Below are 23,960 nucleotides of genomic sequence, written 5' to 3' on the forward strand. Positions count from 1 at the left end.
ACTCTAGTTGGTTCAAAAGAACTTTGGAGAAGTGGGCCAAATCCAAGTTTAGCCCCAGGGCTTCAAAAATTCAAATGAAAAGAGAAACACTTTGAAAATCTGTTAGCTAATACTCAAAAATAAGAGATGCCTTTTTAAATTATTATAAGGTCTCCAATATTTCCCAAAGGAGTTTTAGAGATGTTTGGGGGTATTTGATACTTATACCCCCAAATCATATATCCCCGGGTAAGCTTGAAGGAGGTGAAGCTCTGCTGTGCTTGTTTGCAATCAGTGTTAGTTGCTTATAATCCACCTCAGACGTCACTCCCATTTAGAGAGTCAGCTCTGGGGTCAGTCCAACCGTTGCCACTTACTATGTGAATATCAGAGATAATTGTCTGGTTCCTGGTATTTGGTTGGTGTTCAGTAAATATTAGCTCCTGCCCCCCTTCTTCTAGGAACTTGGAAGAGAAAAGCTGGAACTTTCCAGAGATGTTGCCCGTTGTATTTTACTGAGTAGGTCCCATCATGAATGTGTTTATCATATTCAGATGAGGCCTCTTGCCTCCCCAGCCTGAGTAGACCCTGGGGTTTCAGGTCCTTAATGAATGTTAATTAATGGTGATGAAGTGCTTGTACCAGAGGATTAAACTCCATAGCCCTCCTTTGCTTTCAAGTGGCTTTAAGAGAAGCCCATACACAGAATGAACACTTTGAAAAGCATGAATACAAATGAGAATCATCTCTGCTTGAAACAGGAAAGTTTATTAGGAGACTTACAAAGGGGGTTGGGGAACTGTGAGGAAGGTAAAGCAGAGAGAAACCAAGCACCTGTGGTGACACCAGCCCAGCCCAAACCCATCAGACCATCAGGTGCAGAAACACAAGAGGGCGGCCTGGAGAGGGTAGTGGGTGGGCCTGAGTGCAGCAGGGCCACACCCGGGCATTTGTTCTAAGGACAGGACTGATGGAGATGCTTGGGCTGCGGTCATGTGGCCGGTGGTTGTCAAAGAAACAGGGATGGTTTCACAATGGTCGTTCGTCTTCCCACAATCTTCCTGCAGTCCTGGAGATCTAGCACCCAAAGGAAGGCCCACAGCGGGGGCGTGGTCCACAAGGGTAGCAGGGTCCGCAGGAGCCTCCAGTGGCGTTGGTGGTGGCACAGGGGTTGCTAGGAAGCCTAGGGGGACATAGGGGTTTAGAATGATCAGAGAGGGGAGGGGAAGAAGCCCTAAGGGGCTGGATCACACAACCTGTGAATTCTCAGTTGGTTTAGCTGCAGTCATCTTGGATTGTTCCCTATGCCCTCCCCTGGCCCAGATGCCATGCGCAGACATAGTAAACTGTGCTCTCGAAAATGTTACCTCACGCTGCTCAGCTCTCTTGGAATCTGACACAATCTGCCTCATCCAGTAGCAACTACTGTGAGTCACCATCGCCCACCACCCTTCTCCACTGCTCTCGCTGAGGCAGGGACTGTGCCCTTCCTGTGCTTTCCAAACATTGGCACAACAGTTAGAGCAGGCTCTGCATTGATGTGTGCTGACCGGTGATCAAAAATATGACCAACATGTATGTGCCTCATGACTTGTGGTCCCACCATGCTTTGCCAGAAACCTTGACCTCCTACTCACTTGCTGTCCTCGCTCTCCAGCAGGCCACGGTAGGTGCTGATCTCGCTCTCCAACCGGGCACGCACGTCCAGCAGTACCTGGTACTCCTGGTTCTGCCGTTCCAGGTCACTCCTGATCTCAGACAACTGGGACTCGACATTGGTGATCATGTACTGCACCTGGGACAGCTGGGAGCTGTAGCGGCCCTCGGTCTCGTTCAGGGTGTTTTCCAGGGAGTTCCTCTGTGTAGGGAATACAGAATGTCTCACAGTCACCCCTGAAGAGGCTTCTCCCAGAGGCTTGCCAAGATGTCATCAGCTGCTAGCATGAGGAGGGACAGGGTGGCCCAGAGGGCATCCCGCTATTGCCCATCCCCCAACTTCCCACTTCCGGGCAGGAGGCTGACAACACCCACCAGGTTGTGCTGGGCCTGCAGCTCAATCTCGAGGGCATTGACCGTGCGTCTCAGCTCAATGATCTCCGCCTGGCACGTCTGCACCTGCTCAGAGCTCGACACCACCTGCTTGTTCAGCTCCTCGGTCTGCAACAGCAAAGGGGATACCTGGGGTCAGACCCCACCTGCAGGGCCCCCGGGGCCTGGATTTCAACATGTCCAGGGCTGAGAGGCCCACCTGGGTGGCGAACCACTGCTCCACATCCCTCCGGTTGTTCTCCACCAGGGCTTCGTACTGGCTTCGGGTCTCGTTGAGCACGCCGTTCAGATCCACGTTGGGGGCAGCATCCACCTCCACATTGAGGCGGTCTCCTATCTGGGAACGCAGGGTGTTGACCTCCTGCAGGAGGAAGAAGAAGGAATGAACCCACAGGAAGAAGTCTATGGATTAACTCTTCCTGAGAGAGTTCACTATGGTGGAATGAGTGTCAGAAACTTGAGCTGAAGGCCCAGTTCATACAAAGCCCAACTAAGTTAACATCTTGTGAGTCAGACCTCCTGTCTGAGTCTCTTTCTTCATCTGTATAACCTGGAGGATTAGACCTTTGCTAGTGTGTCTTGCTATTCCAGGATTCTGTTGTTTCTTTGACTGTCCCTCTGTTTATTGACAAATCCTGCATGGTACTGGTTTATAATTATTCCAACTTAGATGCAGAGAGACATAGTTTAACTCCTCCCATTTCTTTTCTGTGATCTGCCCTCACACAGTGCTGAGGGGTGTTTCCTTTTCATCAAAAGGTCCCCTGCTGGAGAACTGAGTCCAATTTCTTATTATACATTCAGCCATGAGGTCCAAATCACTATTGTTTGAGTTTCTTAAATTTTTCCAGCTTCCCAGCCAGCCAGCCAGCCAGCCAGCTTGGGTAATGTTATCTAGGTGACACACATTACAGAGAAGTTGGCTGCCTCCGTCCAAGCTTGGTCACTATTCTGGCATATGATCTGAAGATAATAGATCCCACCCACTGGTAGAAAGTAGTTTAAAGAACTTTGTGTGACGTTTGGGCACACCTCTGACTCCAAGTAGAAATAGATCCACTGACCATACTCTTTTAGGTAACCAGAGAAATATCATATTGTCTCTTGGGTGCTTAGCACTTACCTTATCCTGCTGGGGGGAGTGAATGGAACTGTCAATACTAGCAGGCTGGGGACTGGAACTCACTCACCTGCTCGTGGTTCTGCTTGAGGCTCAGCAGCTCCTCCTTCAGGGACTCCACCTGGGCCTCCAGGTCAGACTTGCACAGAGTCAGCTCATCAAGGATCCTGCGCAGCCCATTGATGTCCGACTCCACCAGCTGCCTCAGGCCCAGCTCCGTCTGATACCTTCACACAAAGAACAAGAGAGGTCAGAGACGCAGACTGTTTTTCCTGAACTTGACTTGACTCACCTAGTCAAATTCATTATATTTTGAAATTTTTAGTGTTTTGAAAGGGGAAACAGTAAAAAACAAAATGTATTTATTCCCTGACAACCACAGGAGGGCCTTGGTGGGCGCCTCTGCTTACTTTCAATCCAATATTAACTGTGCTGTAAATGAGCCCATTCAAGGTCAGCATCAACTAAGCATCTTATCTGTCTGAGAAGCCTTGTCTTCCCACTCTCCCTGAAGCCCCTAGTGCTGGGTGCAGAGCACCAAGTCAGACGTCACTCAGATTCAGCCACTGGGACTGCGGAGCAATTCCCTGACGTCCCTCAGCCTGGTTTCCTCATCCGTAAATTGGGGACCCAACTAATGCTTTATCGAATCATCCTGAAGACAAAGATACAACACCGGGAATATCCCATTGTAAACTATAAAGGCTCATAAAAAAAAAAAAGGATTCTTTGGAGTGTCATAGCCAAACCGAGAAGAGTTGGTTCCCCAAAATGGATTTTGCCTCCTGTTTTTGAGGTTTAATGACTTTTTCTGATGGGCTAATATGACTAAGACACATGTATGAAATTCACTTTTGACTTGGTCCAGTCAGTTAAAAAAGACTAAGAACAGGTGACTTCTTATACTCCTTCAAACTCAAGTGAAAACACAGAATTCTTACATTCAGTGACACTGCCTTTTACCCTGAGGAACCCAAAGCAAGCTTCCTCCCAAGGCCACCCCAGGTCCGAGCCCATCACTTTGCAATTGGCCTGTGCATGTCTGGCTTGCTCTGGCAGCTCTAAGTTCTCACTTGGTCCTGAAGTCATCGGCGGCCAGCTTGGCATTGTCAATCTGCACCACCAGCCTGGCATTCTCAGACTTGCTGTACAGGATCTAGGGACAGGAACCATGGGATGAGTGATACTTTTGAAAAAGACCAAATCATGATCAGAGGGAGAGGGAAAGGGGTGGGTAAATCAGGAAACTGGGGCTAAATGAAGGAGAGACTAGGACTTCTAGCATATATTAATGTCGTTCATACACATATTAACTCTCAAGGATGAATACCTGAAACTTACATGATTTATAATGCAGTGTTAATCAAATAAAGAAGCTTTAAAATAAATATGAAAAATATAAACCTGTAGAAGGAAAACAAGTAAGTCATGCTAAGGATGTCTGGTGCCCTAAAATGACGAGGTATTTTCTTTCAGCCACATCCCTTCCAAATAGCTTTGAGTCTTCTCAGATTCGCAGGATGGAGACAAAATGTGGATTCCATTATAGGGCTGCCATTCCAAAGCTAGACCAGTCCGGGAGAATGTGGCCTTTGTCGTGAGTTCTTCCCTTGGTCTGTCTCTGGCCTCCTGCAGTGACTGAGCACCCTGGGCAGCAAGTTTCACCTAGGGTCCCAGTTTGCTGAGAACTAGGGGGCGCCTGGGGTGCTATACCCAGATTTTTGCAGGCAAACCTGGGCACACTGGTTTCCCCACCTCACACCACCTTCACTCCGGCCCTGCTGACCTCTGCACTCTCCCTCCTGGTGCCCTTGTGCCTGCTTTTGCACTGCACTGCTCTTGCCACCTGGAATGCCCTGGACGCCCTCACCCACCACAAGACCCCTAGCAGAACCCCCTCCGACCCCTCCTGGCTCCTGTGCTTCTTCCACATGTTCCAACATGCTTTGCACATCACGGTTCCAGCGCTTAACACCTTCCTTCTGGGCATTTGTTCCCACATTTCTCGCCACATTACACTGTAAGCTTCCAGAGAATGTGACTTCATTGGTACTCATCCCCAGTTCCCGAGTCCCCACTGAGTCTGGGCAAATGACTGCATCATGTTCAAATGCCTTGGCCCTGCTGGCACTCGTTTGACCAGAAACACAGGACTGTGCTCAGTCCATCCCCTCAGAGAGTCCAGGGCCTGTGCAACTGGATGTAAACTCCTGCTCCTCCTTCTGACCTTGATCAGATATTGCCTCTTCTGGGAAGCCCTCCCTGACCTATGCCGTGCTGGCTCTTTGCTTGTAGCCACTTCTGCATCTGCACGTCTGGCTCTGAAGTCACACCTGCCTAGCCACCTTCTCAATGGGTGCACCTGTGTCCGTGCACATGATTGAGGCTTCTGGCATCAACAGCTCTTTTGCTTTCCTGTACACACAGTCTCATGGCAAAGTTTTGAAATGCTTTGAATATTTGAGGATTAACTCAAGAAAGTTCTAACTGCAAGAAATAAATAGGTGCATCTTTGTTTAATCCTATAAGCTCTGAAAACAGAAGCAGGATATCATAATAGAACTGAAGAATCAACTATTCTGGTTTTTGGTTAAGAAGCCTTGTAAGCTTGCCACGACTGGTTGTTCTAAGGCCTGACACTATCCCCAGCCTGTACTCTACCTTCGTGGGACCTCCCAAAAACCTTTCCAATACCAGTAGATCTGTTGTATCCAAGCCACTGATTTCTATGCCTTTACCAATCTCAAAATTAGCTTTCAGCAGCCTTACATCCATTTGGATATGCTATGTTCAATTGAAAGAACTAGTCCAGCATGCCGTACAAGGTGCCCATGCCCTCACCTTCTGCTGCAGCTCCTCGATGGTGCGGAAGTAGGACTGGTAGTTGGGGCACACGTAGGGCACCTGCTGCTGGCAGTGTGCCTGGATGCGACCCTCCAGTTCGGCGTTCTCCCGCTCCAGCTGGCGCACCTTCTCCAGGTAGCTGGCCAGGCGGTCGTTCAGGAACTGCATGGTCTCCTTCTCGTTGCCATTGAAGGAGCCCTCGCAGAGCCAGCTGCTGCTGCCCACGGAGGCGGGGATGTTGCAGGCCCCGGGCAGGGTGCAGGTAGAGTGGCAGCTGGGGGCCACGCAGGGCCGAGAGCTGCAGCTGGAGCGGCAGCTCATGCTGGAACGGAAGCAGGAGTAAGACATGGTGCTAGCAGGGAGCAGGCTGTGCAGGTGAGATTCCAAACCTGGTTCCTTCACTCTGATACCAGCCCTGGTCCTCCCCGGGCCTTTATATTCTGCCACAGTGGGTGTGACAACTGGAAAAATTACCACACAGGAAAAATTACCACCTTTTCTCCTCTTTACCAATTTTTCCACTTGTTATTTTGCTCCCTCCCATGAGTCCTTTACCTCATAAAATTTTTACTCTGGCTTCTTGCTAAGTCAGGACTCGTCACCAATCATGCCGGTTGGCTAAGTAAAATCTTCATGGTTTGGCTTCATGGTGACCAACCTATTACCTTGCCAACAGCAGTGCTTATTCACAGGGCGTTGTGTTAGGGTGACAACTGTACCCCAGGGTTGGGGACACTTCTGTGCCTCTCACTTCTAAACGTTAAAGGGTCTGAACTCCCCCCAGCACATTCTCAGTGAGGACTCAACTCAGTGAGGAAAGCCACCCAAGAAAGTGCATCTGGAAATGAGGGTATTGGGGGCCCCTGAAGCGGTTGTCACAAAGAACTTGCAAGGTCATCCAGCACAATATCCTTTGCCACCCAGGCCAGGGGGCAGCAATTCTGCCATCCTCCCAGAAGGCTGCAAGAAACTTCCAGATGCCATTCTGCTTTTATTCAGTGTTCACAGAGCATTCATTTCGGAGAATCTACTCTGCATGAGGCACACAGTAGGTATGCTGTACTGGGACAGCTCCTGCCTATCAGGTATCCATAGCTAAGCACCTCACACACACTATCTCCTCACTCCTCACCCAACCCTGCAGGGTATAATGGGGACCTCCCTAGAGGTGCAAGGGGTGAAGACCAGCACTATGAAGCTCTCTGTAGCTACTGCAGCACGAGTTCAATGCCCAGGCAGGGAGCTGATCCACATGGTGCAGCAGACCTCTCCTGTCTCACCCGCTGCTCCCCTCAGCATTGTATTTCAGTAGATCTGCTGTTTTGCTCCCAACTTTATCTCTGGTCAATCCTCTCACCCCTGCCCCCCACAACTCTGCCCTACCCACCAGCTCTTGTATACATAAATAAATAAAATAAATCTTAAAAAAATAATCATACAGGGTATGTGGACTAAGCAGCAAGCCTCAGAGAGCTTGCCAAGCCCCCAGAGCTCCTGCATGGCAGAACCAGCACACAAGCCCTGAGCTTGCCGATTCCACCAACCTCTCGCTCCCCATCACTCTGTGTCCACTTCTTCCAACCATCTCAGGCCTGCTCTGCAATTGTGCACAAGTGGACTGAGATTCATAGGACTCAACCATTCACACATAACCTCCCCTCCAGGATTAACACATGCCACAAAATAGCAAACCTGTTCTCTAGGAAGAACCAAAGGTTATTTCTATTCTAATGGAAGGACACCTACTGAGTGGAAAGGACAATACGTAAGCTGGGGAGCAAGGTAACCAAAGTTCATTTGACATAGAAACACCTGAGCCCCATTCTGCATGGCTGTCACCCTAAAAGCCACCAATCCAATGATCGCGTGCTTCATGGCAGCTTATGACCATTGGCACATTTGGTCTGCCTGTGCTATTCCAGACAGTCAGGAACTATGAGATCTGGCGTGCAACCTCTCAGGCCTCCTAGCAGGAAAGATGCTGGAAGCCACGTGCCTATACCTCCCAAATAGCCCTTATTCTTAGATCCCCCTTTTGCAGATTTGTGCTCACAGCCTGGGGTACTTTCTTCTTGGTTATCCTCAATGAAGGCAAATACTCATCTTCTGAGAGTGTGTTTATTTTGGAACCAGGAGCAATCATTTGGAACTAGTGTGTGGGATGAACCAAGCTGAGTAGGCTCTTTCCTGGGTTAGTGACACGCTGTGACTATAAACTATCAATGCCCATTTACTCAGACAACTCCGAAAGTCATTGCCAAGGTGGAGCTTCAAATAAGCTTTTATGAAAGACAGAAACTTTGGAATAAGCGTGTGATGTCCCTGAAGTGCTGACATCTTCACCCATGTGCACAGTTCACAACTCTGCCCCTCCTGCCTGGCCCTTTGGATTTGAGAGATGAAGAATGGCTGTGTTGGTTTCAAATCATTCCAAACTGATTTAAAGTCCTATCAGATGAGAATAAATAGCATAAAACAAATAACTAGATTCATTAACTTTTCTCATTCTCCCCTTCAAAAGAGAATAATCTAGACAATGGGACTTTTGAAAGAATTTGGAAAGGAATACATTGTGACACACTTGCCAATATGGCCTTGGGGGGTCCCTATAATTATGCAGTAGGGATGGGATAACCCAGAGTTTTTTGTTCTCAAAAGTGGAGGGCAGTGTTTAGATAACTTTTAACTATACCCACATCTTGGGTATAGCAATAACAATGATATATTGACTAGAGATACTATTCCCATGTCCAGATGATGGTTGAAAGGACTACAGGTCCTCACATTGGTCTGTTGAGAAAAGAGTCAAGTCTCAGTTAACTTTCCGGGAATTCTAGAAAGCAATTGCCATTTATTTATTCTACTTATTATGTATTATGAATTCTTACCTTAACATAAGCAAGGGTATTGTCTAGTCAATGAGCCTTAAATAAAGATGATGAGCAAATCAAATCCTAACAAGCAGAAAGGCTGACACCTGCCTGTGTAATTGTGGCAGACGCAGTAATAAGGCTTCTGGCCTTAAGATGTGAACAAATTACCATTGAAGTTCAAGGATGTTAGTTATTATGAAAGCCAAGGTTTTTTCCCATGGCAGAGGAAACATGCACACTCACCAGGAGCACTGAACCATGGAGAAGAGTCAGGGCAGGTTTGCTGTGTTAGGATTTAAATGCCTTGGGAGGCCTCCCTCACCCTTCCCCAAACCATCTTTCCTGATGGCCAGGTATTTAAAATTCTCACCACGAGAAAAGTAGAATGTTTTCTTTGGAAAATTCATAGAAACATATTGGCCCACCCATATATTAATTCTATTTTAATATGTACAGTTAGCAAGGAAAGTCCAAGAGTCTCATCACTTCACACAGACCAAGAAGACTGACTTATGCCAAAGACAGATGGAGAGTTGAAAATCAGACATACCGTTTAACACCAACACCACCATGCTGGGCCAGTCTGTTAGGGCAGCTTATAAGAACGGGACACAGGCTGCCAGTTCATCAAGCAGTCGGCCTCACTACATTGAGGGTAGAGTTTGGGATGGTAATCCATAAACTAAACCAACAGATTTAGCTCTGAGGAATTACTCAAATGGGGTTTCCAGTGTGGGACAAGCAGAAGAAGACTAGGATAATGACCAGGCAGATGGACTGAGTAGGTACACACACCTCAAAATGGGATTCAGGGTTCATTCAACTTACCCTCTCCAGAGTCACCATTGATTCTCTTATACTTGATCCTTGTCCACCAATGGAGATGGATTCCAGACCAAATAGAGTCAGAAATATACAAATTTCATGAGTACGTTTTTAACTGCACACAGTCTAAGAATACAGCAAGAAGAACTTGAAACAATCCCGGACAATATAACATCATGATCCTAATCATCTGAGAAAGCTGGATTCAGGGACCACTCAGAAAGAATGAAAACCTATTTATGTGACTGGTCTGCAGGTCAAAGGGATGAGTGCAGCTAAAATACCTTTTGCAATACACAGATATCATGAGTGTCTGATGGACATGAGTGCTGATCACGGACATGGCTACCTTCCTTACAAAGCACTTCCTTACAAGCTCCAAACTATTTTTGCAGTTTCATCTTCCACCACTAGCACATTTAACCTCTGCTCCAGGCTGGGAATCGGTCTGTCAGTTCGAAACACATCTCCTGCTTCCTTGTCTTCTTCCCTGCCAAAGTTTATGCTTGGAAAATCATTCCTCCTCTCAGACCTGTACACGTTCAATTGTCCAAACACATCCCATCAAGCTTTATTTCAGAATTATGATAGCATCGTAGTCATAGTTGATTGAAGTTGGAACTATGGGAAGTATATAAAGTTTAATAACCTCATGAATCCTCATTAGTGTCACTGTTCCTTATTTATTCAACATATAGTCTTCTGTTATTTACATGAAGCTTAAATTTGGTAAAGATACTATGTTTTTTGAAGGGTCAATAGTCAATAAGACAGGAAGAGAGACATTTTACAAATCCCAGATCCAGGGCTGGCTCCTTCTTGGAGCCTCCTCTCATCACTCTCTCACACATCCGATATTCTTCATTCTTTATGTGCATCTTTATGTGCTCCATATTGATGCTTATCATTATGAAGATTGTCTCTCTGTCTCAACCACTCTAGACTACAAACATGCTGTGTCAGGACAGTGTTTACTTATTTGTCCTCAGCACCCAACAGTAACAGCACACACAATAGATGATTGAATGCAGTTGTGTCAAATAGAGTCAAATTGAAGAGTAAATGAATTAGTGGCCTATAGAATGCAGAGTTTTAAAAATTCAGGAATGATGCAAGTTGGGCATGGGTGGGATAGGATTAATGTTTGTTGCTGGCAGACTTAATGTGCTTTGGCCTTTCTTGGAATTAGAGGAAATGAAATGATCTGGAGGCTATGGAAGAATTTTACTGATATGAGCAAAAACAGAGGAATGATCAAACTTGAAATGGGAAGAGGTAAGGAGAGACAGCTACCTGAGTTTAAAGGGCCTTTCTAAGAAAAAGAAAAATACTGGATGGTCTCACTCATAGCAGGAATTTAGAAATCCTGAAGAAGGGACCAGGAAAAAGACTAATTGCATAAAATAAAAATCAAAAACAACAAGCAACTATAAACCAGAGACACACTACAGTGGGGGGCGGGGGGAGGAGAAGACAGATTAGGGTCAGAAAAAGGGGATGGGAATAGTATGGGGAATATAGCCTAAATGAAAATGCATACATGTGCAAATATGAAAAATGATGTAAGAATTATATAAAATAAAATAATTCATAAAAAATTGAAAAAAATAAATAAAGGGCCTTTTTACAAATTGTTGGGTAAAACATGGGTGCCAAGACTACTAGTTTGACAAAGAGTTACAGTGCAATTGAATGTGATGAGGTGGCCTGATACTGTTACTGAATGCATCTCAAGGTTGCTAAACATATCTCCATGGATGTGGTCCATCCCATGGCAGCATCACCATGGCAACACATGCCATTTCCCAAGCCCCTACTTACATGTCACCAACATCAGAGGCCTTGGACTACAACTCCCAGCATGCCATGAACCAAACTCCCAGAGTGGAGGCAGCTGGGAAGGAGGATGGAGCACTGAAGTTGTATATATAAATTGGAGGTAGGCAGAGAAGAACAAGAGACATGCGGTGAGGCTACTCCTGGTCCTTGGCCCAGGCAGGTTTAGTGTTTTGGCAGATAATGTAGCCATCATCTTGACTCATGGTGGATTATATGGTACATTTTTAATTTTGGGTCTCCTTCAGTCCCAGCTCTCTGGGACCTGCCTAAACCCTTTCTTGTGGTTCCTGCCACAGGTGCCTTAGACACCTTGGAAGCTCTTGGCCTCACCTGCCCTGCTTTGAGAAGTTAGGCATTCTTCTATTTTGGATAGAAAGTGGCAGTTAGACTAATCAGGAACATAGAATGGGTAGTCCAAGGTACATCCAGAGGACCCAATGTTCTGGGCTGAGGAGATCAAAAGTGAGTGTCGCTGGAGAGAAGGTGTCCCTACTGGAAATGCAGGTATAGCCAAGAGGTTGAGAGGAGAGGGTGGCTGCACTTTGGTCTCTGGACTATGGAGGAGAAAGGTAACACAAATCCAGTGATGAATATGACAGTGGAGATGGCAGTGAAGCTGAAAGAGGATTCTCCAATTTCCCAAAGGCGCTGCTGCAAGATAAGATGGTCATGAATGTTGAAGGCCAGGATTTCTGCATGGGCTCCATTGGCGGGACTGGGAGGTCCCCAGGAGGACATTCCTCTGGCTCCATCCGAATTTATCAGGGGACTACCATGACTGAGGTCAGTCATTTGACCTAATTCATCCTCCTAATGAGGGGTTGTTTTCATGAGACAGCCATGACAAGTACTTTACAATGCATGAATATGAATGAGAAACACATTTACTATGCCAGGAAAATAAAGTTTATTGGGAAGTTAATGAAGTAACCTCTTTGCATTCCAAAGAATACCAAAGAGGTAAGGAAAGCAGGAAACACAATCCCATCAGGAAACACCCTGAAGTAGCAGCTGGAGCTGAGATTACTGGGAACTGACCAACTTCAGAAGCAGTCAGCCTTCACCAGGAGGAAGTCTCCAGACATGCCAAGTCCATGGTATATGCCTTTGCTTGTTGGATCTGAAAGGCTCATCTAGGTCTAGAAATATCACGGTGGAGTGACAAGGTTTCTAAATGGTAAATGAACTCCAGCAAAGGCAGGACTGGGAACCTCTTCTATGAATGATCTAAATGGCTTCATTAACATCTTCAAAGAGGATGCAAGTTTTAATTTAGCAGCAACGCTTTGGGGCGCCGCCACAGGGCCCACAGGAGATGCCACTGGGTCTGAAGGAGCCGCCGCTGGCATTGCCGCTGGAACAGGGGTTGCTGGGAAGGCTGTAGGGACACAGGGGTTTAGAATGGATCAGAGAGAGGAGGGGAAGAACCCTAAGGGGCTGGATCACACAACCTGTGAATTCTCAGTTGGTTTAGCTGCAGTCACCTTCGATTGTTCCCTAAGCCCTCCCCTGGCCCAGATGGAAAGTTGTAGAAAACTGTGCTCTCGAAAATGTTACCTCACGCTGCTCAGCTCTCTTGGAACCTGGCACAATCTGCCTCACCCAGTAGCGACTGCTGAGTCACCATTGCCCACCACCCTTCCCCACTGTCACTCTGAGGCAGGGGCTATGCCCTTCCTGTGCTTTCCACATTGGCATAACTGTCAGCGCAGAATCTGCAGCTGTGCTGACCAGTGATGGAAAATAGGGCCAACTTGTATGTGCCTGGTGCCTGGTGGTCCCACCACGCTCACCCAGAGACCTTGGTGTCCTACTCACTTGCTGTCCTCGCTCTCCAACAGGCCGCGGTAGGTGCTGATCTCGCTCTCCAGCCGGGCACGCACGTCCAGCAGCACCTGGTACTCATGGTTCTGCCGCTCCAGGTCAGCCCGGATCTCAGACAGCTGGGACTCCACGTTGGTGATCATGTACTGCACCTGGGACAGCTGGGAGCTGTAGCGGCCCTCGGTCTCGGTCAGGGCATTCTCCAGGGAGCTCCTCTGTGGGGAATAGAGAACGTCTCATAGTCACTCCTATAGGAGCTTCTTACAGAGGCTTGCCAAGACACCACAAGCTGCTAGCGTGAGGCCCAAAGGGCATCCCGCTGATACTCATTATCCAATTTCCCATCAGGGGGTTTACAATACCCACCAGCTTGTGCTGGACCTGCAGCTCCGTCTCCAGGGCGTTGACCGTGCGTCTCAGCTCCCCGATCTCACCCTGGCACGACTGCACCTGCTGGGAGCTTGACGCCACCTGCTTGTTCAGCTCCTCGGTCTGCAACAGCAAAGGGGACACCCAGGGTCAGACCCCACCTGCAGGTCTCCAGCACCTAGTTCCCACATGTCCAGGGCTGAGAGACCCACCTGGGTGGCGAACCACTGCTCCACATCCCTGCGGTTGTTCTCCACCAGGGCTTCATACTGGTGCCTAGTCTCGTTGAGCACGCTGTTCAGGTCCACGTTGGGGGCAGCATCCACCTCCACATTGAGGCGGTCTCCAATCTGGGAATTCAGGCTGTTGACCTCCTGCAGGAGGAAGAAGAAGGAATGAACCCACAGGAAGAAGTCTATGAATTAACTCTTCCTGAGAGAGTTCACTGTGGTGGAATGAGAATTGCATTAGAATTTCGGAAACTTGGGCCTCCCTGGTGGCATAGGCAGTTGAGCACCAAACTGTGAAGCTGTCCACAGCCTCTGAAGCATGCGTTGGATCCCAGCTGTCCTGTGAGAATCCCACATGGTGAAGAGAACCTCTCCTGTCTCGCCCCCTGCTCCCCTCAGCAGTGTATTTCATCAGTCTGCCTGTTCTGTTCCCCGCTCTCTCTCTGGTGAATCCTGTCACACTCCCGCACATCTGGCCTGTACCCTGGTTCTTGTAAAAAAATAAATAAATCTTTAAAAAAAAAATTTGGAAACTTGAGCTGAAGGCCCAGTACATATAAAGCCCAACTAAGTTACATCTTGTGACTCAGACTTCCTGTCTGAGTCTCTTTCTTCATCTATATAAGACTGGAGGATTAGACCTTTGCTAGTGTGTCTTGCTATTCCAGGATTCTGTTGTTTCTTTCTGACTTTCCCTCTGTTTATTGACAAATCCTGCATGGTACTGGTTTATAATTATTCCAACTTAGATGCAGAGAGACGTAGTTTAACTCCTCTCATTTCTTTTCTGTGATCTGCCCTCACACAGTGCTGAGGAGTGTTTCCTGTTCATCAAAAGGTCCCGTTCTGGAGAACTGAGTCTGATTTCTTATTATACATTCAGCCATGAGGTCCAAAGCAACTATTGTTTGAGTTCCTTCAATTTTCCCACCTTCCCAGCCAGCCAGCTTGGGTAATGTTATCTAGGTGACACACATTACAGAGAAGTTGGCTGTCTCCGTCCAAGTTTGGTCATATTCCTCGCACATGATCTGAAGATAATAGAGCCCACCCACGGGTAAAAAGTAGGTTAAAGAACTTTGTGTGATTTTTGGGCAATTGTCTGACCCCAACTACAAATGGATCCACTGGCCATACTATTTTAGGTAACCAGAGAAATATCATATTAGCTCTTCAGTCTTAACAAGGCCTTACTGTATCCCGCGGGAGAGAGTGAATGGAACTGTCAATACTAGGGGACTGAAGGCTGGAACACGCTCACCTGCTCATGGTTCTGCTTGAGACTCATCAGCTCCTCCTTCAGGGACTCCACCTGGGTCTGCAGGTCAGACGTGCACAGAGTCTGCTCTCCCAGGATCCTGCGCAGCCCATTGAGATCCGACTCCACCAGCTTCCTCAGGCCCTGCTCCGTCTGATACCTTCACACAAAGAACAAGAGAGGTCAAAGAGAAAGAGTGTTTTTCCTGAACTCAACTTGATTGAACTAGTCAAATATAATATTTTCTTTTTTTTTTAGTGTTTTGAAAGGGAAAACGGTAAAATAATAATCTATTTCCTCCTTGACAACCACAGCAAAGGCCTTGGTGGGCGCCTCTGCTTACTTTCAATCCAGTATTAACTGTGCTGTAAAGAAGCCCATTCAAGGTCACCATCGACTAAGCCCCATCATCTTGTCTGTCTGAGAAGTCTCGTCTGCCCACTCGCCCTGAAGCCCCTAGACCTGGGCACAGAGCACCAAGTCAGACGTCACTCAGATTCAGCCACTGGGACTGCGGAGCAATTCCCTGACGTCCCTCAGCCTGGATTTCCTCATCCATAAGTTGGGGACCCAACTAATACTTTATCAGATCATCCTGAAGACAAAGATGCTACATCAGGAAAATCCCATTGTAAACTATAAAGGCTCATAAAAACACAAAGGATTCTTTGGAGTGTCATAGCCAAACCGAGAAGACTTGGTTCCCCAAATGGATATTGCCTCCTGTTTTTGTGTTTAATGACTTTTTTCTGATGGGCTGATGTGACTAAGACATGTGTATGAAATTGACTTTCGAACTTCCTCAGTAAATTCAGTTGAAAGAGAAAGAACGGGTGGTTTCATACGCTCCTTCAAACTAAACTGAGAACACGAGATTCTTGCATTCAGTGACGCTGACTTTTACCCTGAGGAACCCAAATCAAGCTTCCTCCTAAGGCCACCCCAGGCAGCTTATGGGTGCAGCCTCCAGGACAGAGTCCATCCCTTCGCAATTGGCCTGTGCATGTCTGGCTTGCTCTGGCAGCTCTAGGTTCTCACTTGGTCCTGAAGTCATCGGCGGCCAGCTTGGCGTTGTCGATCTGCACCACCATCCTGGCATTCTGGGACTTGCCGTACAGGATCTAGGGACAGGAACCATGGGATAAGTGATACTTTTGAAAAAGGCCAAATCATGATCATAGGGAAGAGGGAAGGGGGTGGGTAAATCAGGAAACAAGGGTATAATGAAGGATAGACTAGGACTTTTAGCATATATTAATGTCGTTCATACACATAATAACTCTCAAGGATGAATACCTGAAACTTACATGATTTATAGTGCAATGTTACTTCAATGAAAAAAAAAACCCTTAAAATAAATAAATATGAAAATATAAGCCTGCAGAAGGAAAACAAGTAAGTCATGCTAAGGATGTCCAGTGCCCTAAAATGACAAGGTATTTTCTTTCAACCACATCCCTTCCAAATAGCTTGAGTCTTCTCAGATTCGCAGGATGGAGACAAAATGCGGATTCCATTATAGGGCTGCCATTCCAAAGCTAGACCAGTCCAGGAGAATGTGGCCTTTGTCGTGAGTTCTTCCCTTGGTCTGTCTCTGGCCTCCTGCAGTGACTGAGCACCCTGGGCAGCAAGTTTCACCTAGGGTCCCAGTTTGCTGAGAACTAGGGGGGCCTGGGGTGCTAAACCCAGAAAATTTGCTGGCAAACCAGGGCACACTGGTTGCCCCACCTCACACCACCTTCATTCCGGCCCTGCTGACCTCTGCACCCTCCCTCCTGGTGCCCTTGTGCCTGCTTTTGCACTGCACTGCTCTCGCCACCTGGAATGCCCCAGATGCCCTCACCCAGCACAAGACCCCTAGCAGAACCCCCTTCCGCCCCTTCCTGGCTCTTGCGCTTCCTCCACATGTTCCACCATGCTTCGCAAGTCACGGGTTCCAGGGCTTAATACCTTCCCTCTGGCCATTTTCTCTCATCTCTCTCGACATTGGACTGTGAGCTTCCAGAGAATGAGACTTCATCGGTACTCATCCCCCGTTCCCGAGTCTCCACTGAGTCTGGCACTTGACAAAGGTGGGCGAATGACTGCATCATTTTCAATTGCCGTGGCCCTGCTGGCACTCATTTGGCCAGAAACATGGGACCGTGCTCAGTCCGTTCCCTCAGAGAGTCCAGGACCTGTGCAGTTGGATGTAAACTCCTGTTCCTCCTTCTGACCTTGATCAGATATTGCCTCTTCTGGGAAGCCCTCCCTGACCTATGCCATGCTGGCTCTTTGCATATAGCCACTTCTGCATCTGCACATCTGGCCCTGACGTCCCACCTGCCTGGCCACCTGCTCAGTGGGTGTATCTGTGTACGTGCACATTAGTGAGGCATCTGGATCAGCACCTCTTTTGCTCTCCTGTACACACAGTCTCTTGCCAGATTGTTGAAAATCTTTGAATATTGAGAATTAACTCCAGAAATTTCTAACTACAACAAATATTTCAGATGCATCTTTGCTTAATCCGATAAGCTCTGAAAACAGAAGCAGGATATTATAATAGGACTGAAGAATCCAATAGTCTGGTTTTAGGTTAAGAAGCCTTGTAAGATGGCCATGACGGGTTGTTCTAAGGCCTGACACTATGCCCAACCTGTACTCTACCCTCGTGGGACCTCCCAAGTACCTTTTCCAAGAACACTAGATCTACTGCATCCAGTGATTTCTGTGCCCTTACCACTCTCTACATTAGCTTTCAGCAGCCTTACTTCCATTCAGATCTCGCTAGGTTCACTTGGAAGAACTTGTCCAGCATGACGCACGTGGCACCTGCGCCCTCACCTTCTGCTGGAGCTCCTCGATGGTGTGGAAGTAGGACTGGTAGTTGGGGCTCACATAGGGCACCTGCTGCTGAGAGTGTGCCTGGATGCGGCTCTCCAGCTCGGCGTTCTCCCGCTCCAGCTGGCGCACCTTCTCCAGGTAGCTGGCCAGGCGGTCGTTCAGGAACTGCATGGTCTCCTTCTCGTTGCCGTTGAAGGCACCGCCGCTGCACACGGTGGCATGGATGTTGGCCCCGGGCAGGGTGCAGCTGGAGTGGCAGCTGGGGGGCACGCAGGACCGGGAGGTGCTGCTGGAGCGGCAGCTCATGCTGGAGCGACAGCAGGAGTAAGACATGGTGCTAGCAGGGAGCAGGCTGTGTAGGTGAGATTCCAAACCTGGTTCCTTCACTCTGATACCAGCCCTGGTCCTCTCTGGCCCTTATATATTCTGCCACGATGGGCGTGGCAACTGCACACAGAAGAATTACCACCTTTTCTCCACTTTACCAATTTTTCCACTTGTTATTTAGCTGACTCCCATGAGTCTTTAACTAATAAAATCCTTTACTCTGGCTTCTTGCTAAGTCAGGACTCGTCACCAATCATGCTGGTTGGCTAAGTAGATACTTCATGGTTTGGCTTCAAGGTGACCAACCCGTTACCTTGCCAACAGTAGTGCTTATTCACAGTGAATTGTGGTAGGGTGTCAACTATCCCCCAGAGTGGGGACACTGCTGAGCCTCTCTCTTCTAAACAAGAAAGGGTCTGAACCTCCCCTGGCACATCCTCAGTGAGGACTCAGTGAAGACTCAGTGAGGAAAGCCACCCAAGAAAGTGCATCTGGAAATGAGGGTATTGGGGGCCCCTGAATCGATGGTCACAAAGGACTTGCAAGGTCATCCAGCCCAATGGCCTTTGCCATCCTGACTGGTGGTTGGGGCAACTCTGCTCTCTTCCAAGAAGGCCGCACAAAAATTCCAGAAGCCATTCTGATTTGATTGAGCATTCACAGAGCACTCATCTCAGGAGAACCTACTCTGCGTGAAGCACACAGAGGTACACTGTACTGGGATGGCTCCTACTTCCTAGGTTCCCACAGCTCAGTGCCTCACAGGCACCATCTCCTCAGTCCTCACCCAAACCTGCAGGGGATGTAGATGGCCTCTCTGATGGTGTAAGGGATTAAGACGCAGCACTATGAAGATCTGCAGCCACTGCAGCAACAGTTCGATCCCTGGCCAGAGAGCAGACCCACATGGCTCAGAAGACCTCTTCTGTATGCCTGCTGCTGCCCTCAGTTGTATATTTCAGTAGCTCCACCTGTTCTGCTCCACACTCTCTCTGAATCCTCTCACCCCCACACCTCTGGCCTACACACCAGCTCCTGTATTATAAAAAAATAAATCTAAAAAAATGTGCAGGATATGTGGATGAAACACGAAGCCTCAGAATGCCTGCCAAGCCCCCAAAGCCACAAACCCTGATGTCGCCGATTCCAACAACCTTGGCTCCCCATCACTCTGTGTCCCCCTCTTCCAACCATCTCGGGCCTAAATGCAATTGTGCACAAGTGGATTGAGATTCACAGGACTCAACCGCACAAACACAACCTCCCCTCCGGAATTAGCACAGGCCACAAAATAGCAAACCAGTTCTCTCGGAAGAACCAAAGGTCATTTCTATTCTAATGGAAGGACACCTACTGAGTGGAGATGTAAGCTGGGGAGCAAAGGGAACCAAGGTTCATTTGAAACACCTGAACTGTGTTCCACATGGGCTGTCACCCGAAAAGCCACAAGCCAATGATCGCCTGCTTCATGGCAGCTCATGACCATTGGCACATTTGGTCTGCCTGTGCCGTTCCAGAGGATCGGGAACTATGAGATCTGGCGTGCAACCTCTCAAGCCTCCTAGCAGGAAAGATGCTGGAAGCCACGTGCCTATACCTCCCAAATAGCCCTTATTCTTAGATCCCCCTTTTGCAGTTTAGTGTTCACGGTCTGGGGTGCTTTCTTCTTGGTTATCCTCATTGAAAGCAAATACTCATCTTCTGAGAGTATGTTTATTTTGGAACCAGTCAGCAATCATTTGGAACTAGTGTGTGGGATGAACCACCAAGCTGAGTAGGCTCTTTCCTGGGTTAGTAACACACTATGACTATAGACTATCAATGCCCATTTACTCAGACAACTCTGAAAGTCATTGCCAAGGTGAAGCTTCAAATAAGCTTTCTTGAAGGACAGCAACTTTGGAATAAGCGTGTGATGTCCCTGAAGTGCTGACATCTTCACCCATGTGCACTGTTCACAACTCTGCCCCTCCTGCCTGGCCCTCTGGCTTTTGAGAGATGTGTTTGTTTTAAATCAGTTCCTGATTTAAAGTCCTATCAGATGAGAATAAATAGCATAAAACAAATAACTAGATTCATTAACTTTTCTCATTCTCCCCTACTACACCCCAGAATAATCTAAACAATGGGAGTTTTGAAAGACTTTGGAAAGAAATACTTTGCTTCACACTGGCCAGTATGGACTTAGGTGTCCCTATAATCATAGTGCAGTAGGAATGGGAGAACTCAGAGTTAAGTATCCTGTACTCAAAAGTGGAGGGCAGTGTTAACTGTGCCCACATCTTGAGTAACAGTAACAATGATCATGTATTGACTAGAGATACTATTGCCACATCTAGATGATGATGAATCAGAAGACTTCAGATCCTCTTGTTGGTCTATTTAGAAGAAGTCTTAGTTACTTTGTGGGAATTCTAGAAATCAATTGCCTTTCAGTATCTGTTTCTTATGTACTATGAATTCTTCCCTTTACATAAGCAAGGATATTGTCTAGTCAATGAGCCTTCAATAAAGATGATGAGCAAATCAAATCCTAACAAGCAGAAAGGCTGACACCTGCCTGTGTAATTGTGGCAGACGCAGTAATAAGGCTTCTGGCCTTAAGATGTGAACAAATTACCGTTGAGGTGCAAGGATGTTAGTTATTATGAAAGCCAAGGTTTTTTCCCATGGCAGAGAAAACATGCAAACTCACCAGGAGCACTGAACCAGGAGAAGAGTCAGGGCAGGTCTGCTGTGTTAGGATTAAAGGCCTTGGGAGGCCTCCCTCACCCTTCCCCAAACCATCTTCCCTGATAGCCAGATACTTGAAATTCTCACCATGAGAAATGTAGAATTTTTTGTTTGGAAAATACATAGAAACATATTGGCCCACCCATATATTAATTCTATTTTAATATGTACAATTAGCAAGGAAAGTCCAAGAGTCTCATCACTTCACACAGACCAAGAAGACTGACTTATGCCAAGACAGATGGAGAGTTGAAAATCAGACACACCGTTTAACACCAACACCACCATGCTGGGCCAGCCCGTTAGGGCGGCTTATAAGAACAGGACACAGGCTGCCAGTTCATCAGGCAAGCAGCCTCACTACGTTAAGGGTAGATTTTGGGATGGTAATCCAGGAACTAAAACAATAAATTAGCTCTGAGGAAATACTCAAACAGGGTTTCCAGTGTGGGACAAGCAGAAGAAGACCATGATAATGAACCAGGCAGTAGTCAAATGGACTGAGTAGGTACAGACACCTCAAAGTGGGATTCAGGGTTCATTCAACAATCCCACTCCAGAGTCACCATTGATTCTCTTATACTCAACCCCTTGTCCGCTAATGGGGATGGGTTCCTGAGTCACAAAAATGCAAGTTTCATGGGCTTGTTTTTAACTCCACACCATCCAGAATAGAGAAGTCAAAAAAACTTGAAACAATCCTGGACAATATCACTTCATGATCCTAGTCTTCTGAGAAAGCTGGATTCAAGGACCAGAAAGAATGAAAACCTATTCATGTGACTGGTCTGCAGGTCAAAGGGATGAGTGCAGCTAAAGTACCTTTAGCAATACATGGACAATAAGATGTAGCAATCTTCTTTAGTCAGAACATGTTCTGTTGAACCTTTGCATTAAGTTCACTGTCAAGTTGGAGATTTGAGACAGTTTTGAAAGAGCCACTGAAATAGAGCTTCTTCCATGGTATCCTACAGACACAGTTCCAGGCTGGGCCTGGGTGCTCCACATCACACTATCCAGTGGATTTGTTGAATTGAAATCTCCCTTGACCAGGATGCTGTTGAACATCCCCTCAATGAACTCTGACTTCTTTTGACCTCTGTGTCATTTCAGTTGCTTCTCTCCTTCCTTCTTCATCTACTAATGAATTAATGTCTTCTCTATCCTTGGAAACTGGGATAAACCACACTGGAGCCTCATTCTGTCATCTCCTCCAGTGGTTCCCAAAGTTCCTCCAATTCTAACAGCTTCCTCCTCGATGGTCTCAATAACTCCTACAACTATTACTATCCAGGTAATTCCACAACATCTCTCTCAAATCTAGTCATTCTCTCCCAACTCTCTTCAAGGGAGACCCACTATTGTTTCATTTTCTCAGACTCAACACCTTGAGACCCGTGTTGACCCAAAGCAGGTATTGCATCAGTACCAGTTTCTTCCTTCTCTCTGATTTGTTCAACTCCAGTCCACATTCATAACCAAGGCTGCCCCTCGAAATCCACCCATGCTTGGCTTATACCCTCACCTCCACTTATCTCATTCTTTGGTCTCTCTTACCAGCTCCCTAATGATCCTCCTTCTTTCCCATCCATCTTGACCACTTTCTGGACCCATCACAACCCAGTCCGTACATGATAGCTCTGATATCATGAGTGTCTGATGTATACGAGTACCTGATCACGCACATGGCAACCTTTCTTACGAAGCACTTCCTTACAAGCTCCAAACTATTTTTGCAGTTTCATCTTCCACCACTAGCACATTTAACTTCTGATCCAAGCTGGAAGTAGTTTGTGGGTTCTAAACACATCTCCTGCTTCCTTGTCTTCTTCCCTGCCAAAGTTTATGCTTGGAAAAACTTTCCCTCCTCTCAGACCTGTACACATTCAATTGTCCAAACACATCCCATCAAACTTTATTTCAGAATTATGGTAATATCATACAGTCATAGTTGATTGAAGTTGGAACTATGGGAAGTATATAAAGTTTAATAACCTCATGAATCCTCATTAGTGTCACTGTTCCTTATTTATTCCGCATAGAGTATTCTGTGGTTTCCATTAAAGTTAATTTGGTAAAGATACTATCTTATTTGAATGGCCAGTAGTCAATGAGACAAGAAGAGAGACATCTTACAAATCCCAGATCCAGTGCTGACTCTTCTTGGATCCCCTTCTCATCACTCTCTCACACATCCGATTTTCTTCATTCTTTAAGCACATCTTTATGTGCTCCATATTGATGCTTATCATTATGAAGATTCTCTCTTTGTCTCAACCAGTCCAGATTGCAAACATGTGTCAGGGCAGGGGTTTACTTGTTTGTCCTCAGCACCCGCACAACCAGCACACACAATAGATGATTGAATGCAGTTGTGTCAAATAGAGTCAAATTGAGGGAGTGGATGAGTTTGTGGCCTATAGAATTGAGTGTTTTAAAAATTCAGAAATGGGGCATCCGTGGTGGTGTAGGCAGTTTGGCGCTGCACTGTTGAGCTGTGCATCCTCTGCAGCATGGGTTTGACCCCAGCCAGCAGGGGAGAATCCCTCATGGTGCAGCAGACCTCTCCTGTCTCGACCTCTGCTCCCCTCAGCAGTGTATTTCGTCAGTCTGCCTGTTCTGTTCCCCACTCTGTCTCTGGTGAATCCTCTCACCCTCCTGCACATCTGGCCTGTGCCCCAGTTCTTGTATAAATAAATAAATCTTAAAAAATAACAAATCAGAAATGGTGCAAGTTGGGGCTGGGTGGGATAGGATTCATGTTTGTTGCTGGCAAACTTATAAGAATTGGCCTTTCTTGGAATTACAGGAAATGAAATGACAAAGAGGCTCGGAAGAACTCGATCGATATGAGCAAAGACCTA

General features: G+C 47.0%; 2 protein-coding genes across 2 annotated transcripts; both read right to left on the reverse strand.

Annotated features, from left to right (window-relative positions):
* Nucleotides 1–1,056: 1,056 nt before the first annotated feature.
* Nucleotides 1,057–6,522, reverse strand: LOC311173273 (keratin, type I cuticular Ha3-I-like; the record flags this gene model as incomplete). The annotated part of the gene is made up of 7 exons (XM_084237131.1): nucleotides 5,990–6,522; nucleotides 4,222–4,304; nucleotides 3,219–3,375; nucleotides 2,228–2,389; nucleotides 2,011–2,136; nucleotides 1,617–1,837; nucleotides 1,057–1,162 (listed from the first exon to the last, which is right to left on the reverse strand). The coding sequence occupies exons 1-7, from the start codon at nucleotides 6,338–6,340 to the stop codon at nucleotides 1,057–1,059; spliced, it is 1,206 nt and encodes a 401-aa protein (XP_084093257.1). The 5' UTR covers nucleotides 6,341–6,522.
* Nucleotides 6,523–12,801: 6,279 nt separating this feature from the next.
* LOC311173914 (keratin, type I cuticular Ha4-like) lies at nucleotides 12,802–18,369 on the reverse strand (the record flags this gene model as incomplete). Its single annotated transcript, XM_084237997.1, has 7 exons — nucleotides 12,802–12,907; nucleotides 13,348–13,568; nucleotides 13,720–13,845; nucleotides 13,935–14,096; nucleotides 15,214–15,370; nucleotides 16,249–16,331; nucleotides 18,037–18,369. The coding sequence occupies 7 exons, from the start codon at nucleotides 18,367–18,369 to the stop codon at nucleotides 12,802–12,804; spliced, it is 1,188 nt and encodes a 395-aa protein (XP_084094123.1).
* Nucleotides 18,370–23,960: the final 5,591 nt, after the last annotated feature.

This window comes from Talpa europaea (genome assembly GCF_964194135.1).
Source record: "Talpa europaea genome assembly, chromosome: 7".
NCBI classification, from domain to species: Eukaryota; Metazoa; Chordata; class Mammalia; order Eulipotyphla; family Talpidae; genus Talpa; species Talpa europaea.